A 6,000-nucleotide genomic window follows, 5' to 3' on the forward strand; every position below is an offset into this window, starting at 1 on the left:
CAACCTATGCCCTGGACGAGATTTCCTATCTGGCTTGGACATTCCATCACCAAGCCCATGTTTGTCAACATCCTGCGCTACCACATTTCTCGACATCCCCAGTTCTCGCCAGCCTATGTCTTGGACGAGTTTTCCTGTCTGGCTTGGGCATTCCCATCGCCCAGCCCAACATTCTGCACTGCCGATTTTCCTCCTTGACAAACCTATAGCCACATAAATCTACGCTGTTGATTTATCTCATCGTTAGCATAACTGTCAGCACCCTTAGACCTGGTATTGGACAGCATGCCTAGGCATGCACCCCGTGCACATTTAACACTGTAACAGTTTTCCTTCGATTTGTAGTTGTATCTTGCAAGTAAACATACCATTGTCGTACAGAGAAATGCAAGGCCATTTTGCTATGCATTATCTGTTTATGAATTTCTTATCGGAAAATGAACTTATATTTCAAGATCTTGAACAATGCATCGAGGAGGTCAATTTAGTACCACTGAACTCCCCCGCAGCTCTTCCAGTCTTTCTTGCCACTCCAATCTTACGTCCTCTTAAATGCTCATTCATGTCATGTTGTCTTCGAACTAGTATGCTGGTTTTGAAGACTATTTTTGAAGTTTTTTTTTCTTATATAAAAAAAACACAATTTATTTTTTAATGAATATAAAGTATATATAAGATTTTCTATATGGAGAAGAGTTTTATGAAGTAAGAGAAAACCTCTCATTGCTTCACTGTACACGAGGCAATGTTATTATTTTTTTTTCAACCTTATCTTGAACAAGTATCCTTAGAAAGAATGTCTGGAAAAACCTTGAGTTTTATTGTGAATTTTTTTTTTTTTTTACTTGAGTTTTATTGTGAATTTTTTTTTTTAAAAAAAAAAGAATACCCTCCATTGCTTCTATATACTTCGATTGCCCGTGATTTCTGGTGGTTTCTTCTTATAGGTGCAGGCCCGCAATAAAGATTGTTGAAATTGGGTGTAAGCGATCTTTTGGTTGCTCCGAGGTAGATTGAATTTGCGAGTTAAAGTCCATTAATGGACCCTCTTAGATCATCAAAATAATCACATGGAGTTAATTTCATAAAGAAAATCCGGAGTAGCTTCCTTTTTGACTGCTTTCCACTTCCAAAGTAAACTAATTCTAAATCTCGCAGACTAAATGAAATCATCATTCACTATTCATGCCTCAATAGATAAAATAAAAACTATTTGGATGACAACTAGCACGTTCTTTATATCCAATCCCATCCCCAAATCTTCTGGAGACAAGCTTCAATACATGGTGTATCTATTCTTACAACCTTATAATCCACCAAATTGTAAATTTAAAGCAAATTGAGTGGATTAAGTTTCAAATCTACCGAATTTATTCTGAATGCCTGAATCTTCAGCAAAGATCTGATTTACCTCAACAGAAACAATCATCTCCTGACTTCTATCTCCCGACTTCAAGTAACATACTGGAGTCAGCAGTTTGGTTTTGTTCACTTAGAGTGGTTTCCTCGTCATTGTCGCTTTCAGTCTCAGCATCGGATTCCATGGCTATAAGATCGGAGATTGCGTCTCGCCCATATATCCTGGTTATCTCCTCCTGTTTCATTGATCAATCATATTCTTTCAGTAGCAGCTTATTTAATTTTGATGTTGAGGGAGAAAGGGGGAAAGCGAACAAATGAATGAACTCCAAGTCCCATCAGTAGTGAGTAATAGACTTCATTTGAAAAAGAAAAACCAGAGAAATTAAGAATACGAAAGAAGATGCGTTAAGGGGTGAACCATAATGGATTTATTTTCATCTTTAACTCTTTCACATTTCTTAAGAAGATTGTCCATCTCAGCTTTAAGTTTAGACCACTCAGTTCTCAATCCCACAGCCATTGCTTGTAAATTTTCACATTCTCGCTGCATCACACAAAACACAAAAGCGAAATATTAATTCTAACAAATGACAGTATTCGAATATGGAATCCTAAAGTTGTGATCTAAAGTTATATATAAAAAAATAACAATTCACAACAATTTGTCTTTTATTTTCTTCTCTGTTTTTAGTGACATTCTAAGAAATGGAGATGAGATTAGTGGCTTGCTAGCAAGTTGCTCGCCTACCAAAAAAATCACCTTGCACTAAAATTTGTTGAATACATTAAGCTATCATCATTAAAACTAATGACTGAGTTTTCCAGACTTATATTATTGGTTTCACATAATTTCATGTTTACTACCCGTCTTAGGCCATATTGTATACAAGAAGCGGGAAGTACCGGTGAAATGTAAAACCTGTACTGAACATTGTTAGCAGATAACGTAAGAAGCCAACATAAAAAGCCACCTCCCCCTTGGGTCTGGGATTTTTTCATGTGCCTGACATCCACATAATGTAACATATGAAAGAAGAAAGTTTAGATACTAATTGAAATAAGCGAGGCAAGAGATTTTGACTGATAACGAGGTCAATAATCTGCCAGCGGGTGCATGGATTTTATACAGCAGGCCTGCAACTCTTGCGGGGACAGGGCTCTAGGACCCAAATCCACTCCCCCTGCTTGAAGCTGAGAACAAGATGAGACGAGGTGCCAATAGTTTTACAAGATGGGTGCATAGAAGATGGCATCCACCCTAAGCCCATCCATGATATAACATACAGAACAGCCATGTGGCCAGTAGTGTTCCTATAAACAAAAGGAATGTGTAGATAATGATAGGGATATGAAACGAAGTCCCCTGTATATTAAGTGAAGTTCCAACGAGGCTGACTCGATCGCCATGAAGAGAAAGCAATTTAATCGTTTCTCCTTTCGTCATAGACTGACGCAACTAAACCTCCACAAAAAGATCACTTAAATTCGAAGAGAAGTCTAAAGAAGATCAAGCATTTTATGCTGAAAACATGGATGGAAGCATCTCCAGCTACAAGACACGCCTACTCATTTGTCGACAACCACCACGTTCAGACCATTTAGGCCGTTAAAGGTGCACCGCATTAACAAACACACACTTAAACATGGTCCTCAAGGGAAACCCCTAAATGGCTGGACCATATGAATCTACACGTTCATGAGTGTGTGTTATGTATACATGTTAGAAATAATTCTTTGATAAATCATCTCATTGTTAGACTATTTCATTCAAAATTAAACTGAGAGTGGTTTCATGAACACGAACCTGAGATGAAGAAGTTGATTTGGAACACTTAGCAGGTTTCTTGATACCCTTAGAATCCATTGATTTGAAAGGCTTAGCAATAACAATATTATTTAGCTTGTTCCTTTCCTCAATCGCATAAGAGCCCAATTTACTTCCTGGAAACAGAAACAGGAAAAAAAAACTATTTAGACCAAGAACAGCTGCTAGATAAACTAGTATTGCCAATAATGAACAGAAACTACATAGATTATTATACTACTTTAATCAATTCCTTAATAAGAACCCATAAACCGAAACCTATCCTATGTGAAGAAAAAAATCAGAATCTCCCAAACTTCCATTAAAAATATTAATATATTTATCAAGATTTGTATAATTTAGAATGTCATAAACAGATCTCAAACAATTAAAAAATAAATAAATTATTTAGGTTTTTCGCAAAACAATTTGTTTACGTCGTTGCAAATCAAGCTAAAGAAAAATAAAATTAATTAACAGAAGCAAGCTCACATTAGCATATTAAAATAAACTGAAGCGACCAAGAAAACAGTGTAAAAGAGTGGATTAAGGAGAATAAAATTAATTGAAATACAAAAAACTGAGGTTAATATCAGAGTTAAATGGAGGGGGAGAGAGACGTGACTCGTGAGAAAGTGAGAGCGCGCGAAAGAGGACGGAGAGGGAGGGTAGAGCGGGTATTTACGATTGTTCCTTTCCAATCTAGAGTTCGGATGCTCTCTAAAACTGTTGACGGTTGCGATTGGTTTAATTATAATATCTACGATGGGGAACATCCCAAATTACTCCCCGCATCTAGGTTCCCTAAGTCACATTAATTAATCAATCAAGATTAAGAAGAAAAAAAACTAAAGCGCATGGAGAAATACTGTTAATCCACATCTATAACTCTCTGGATTTTATTTTTCTTTTCGTTTTGATCCTTTTTTTTTCTTTTCAAATTATTCCATATAAATTATATTTAGTTGGATTTATATTTGATAATTTATTTTTTATACTATTGTCTTGATATTAAAAAAGAATTATAACATCAGATTAATGCTTGATTATAAAAAAAAACATTTGTTTTCTTGGATGAAATTTAAAATCAAAGGATCAAAGTTAAAAAAAAAAAAGATAAGTCTTGTCTTTTATTTTTTTTAGTTATTAAGTTTTTTTATATTTTTTAATTTTTAATTTTATCTTTTAATATTGTATTAATTATATTTTATATATATATAACTTGTTTTGATCTATTTTTATATACTCACCGCTATATTAAATAATTGTCCTGGCATCAAGTTAGTAACTGATTTTGCCAGATATAGTTTGAATTCTTTATTTCTTTAAAGATTGAGTCTTGTGGAACTAAAATTAAAAAAAAAACAAAAAAAAAAAAACATTGAAGTGCATAGGGAAGAATAGCATAAGCTAGTCATGAAACCAGAATTAATGAGAAAGAAAAAAAAACAAAGAAAGAAAAAGAAAAGAAGAATGGGTTGTAGGAGTCATACCAAACCTACTGTTTTAATATCCACCATCTTATAAAAAAAAAATTGTGATAATTCTAAGACAAAATCCATTTGAGCTCAAAGGAATTCTTATGCGTCGCATGGAGGCCTTCTTCATGCCAAGGGGCATGTTTCCGAAGGCACTTTCTTTTTTCAATTTAATTTTTTAATTTTTAAAACTTTTTTGATTTAGCTATATTTTTTTTTACTATTTTTTTTTCAATCTTATCTTTTTACATTGAATTAATTAAAAATTAAATTTATAATTTATTACATTTTATTTTGTTTTCTATATGATTTTTACATTCCTAAAAAAAAAACTTGACATTAAGTTAATATTTAATTTTGTGATCATTTATTTTTTAACATATATTTAAATAAAAAAAAGTTAAAAAATCAACTTATTTAACTTTATAAAATCTATAATTTAACTTTCAGGTTTGATGAATTAATTTAAGTTATTTTAGTTCATGTTTAGAAGAATAAATTTTTTTATTTATTTAATTAAACTTGATTTTATGATCATATTTTTTTTTATTATATAGTTAAACAAAATAGTTTTAGAAAAAGTCACGTTATTGAATTTCAGGGAGTTCATGAGTTTGGTGGAATAACCAGTATTGACCTAATTTGTAAGTTTGGCATATTAATTTTTTTTATTTTATTTTTCAATATTATTTTGATTGGAAATTTAACTTCATAATTCATTTTATTTTTTATATGGTGGTCTCAAACAAACATCTTGGTAATTTGTTGGTGCTTGATTTTATAAGTATTTATTTTATATCATAAAATTAATTTTTTTAAAATAAAGTAATTAAACCTAGTTGAGTCCACGATTCAGGATGTAAGTTGATATCAAATATCTCATCATCTCAATATTTTCTTAAAAAGTTATCATCTTGATTTTAAAAAAACTAATCATATTTTTATCGATCATTATAATTGTTTTTGAACATGTGAAGTCAACCAATTTATATCGAGGCAACCTTCATATTATTTAATTTGAAACTCTAGCTCTGCAAAGAATTAAGACATGAGATTTCTAGATTTACATGCTTGATTGGGTTTATTAACATGGCCTAAAATATTCCACGTGACCTTGATATTTATTTTTTACATTTAAAAAACTTTTTGCCTAACTAGTGCTAGAGCGCAAACCAATAGACTTGTTAAATATTTAAATAATGTATTTTTTGATACAAAAGTATTTAAAAATATAATTATGATTTTTAGATTTTTATACTTTAAATAAGTATTTATTAGAATTTTTAAATTTTATAGTTTTTTATAGTTTTTAAATTAGAAAAAAGTTATATTTATTGTGAACTCCTTAAATCACCC

General features: G+C 31.6%; 1 protein-coding gene across 1 annotated transcript; it reads right to left on the reverse strand.

Annotated features, from left to right (window-relative positions):
* Window positions 1–1,314: 1,314 nt before the first annotated feature.
* On the reverse strand, window positions 1,315–3,888 carry LOC105134738 (G-box-binding factor 1-like). The gene is made up of 4 exons (XM_011039267.1): window positions 3,792–3,888; window positions 3,167–3,303; window positions 1,781–1,906; window positions 1,315–1,595 (listed from the first exon to the last, which is right to left on the reverse strand). Exons 2-4 carry the CDS (start codon window positions 3,224–3,226, stop codon window positions 1,440–1,442), a joined length of 342 nt encoding a protein of 113 aa, XP_011037569.1. The 5' UTR covers window positions 3,227–3,303; window positions 3,792–3,888; the 3' UTR covers window positions 1,315–1,439.
* Window positions 3,889–6,000: the final 2,112 nt, after the last annotated feature.

This window comes from Populus euphratica, unplaced genomic scaffold (assembly GCF_000495115.2).
Source record: "Populus euphratica unplaced genomic scaffold, PopEup_1.0 scaffold91.1, whole genome shotgun sequence".
In the NCBI taxonomy this organism is placed as follows: domain Eukaryota; kingdom Viridiplantae; phylum Streptophyta; class Magnoliopsida; order Malpighiales; family Salicaceae; genus Populus; species Populus euphratica.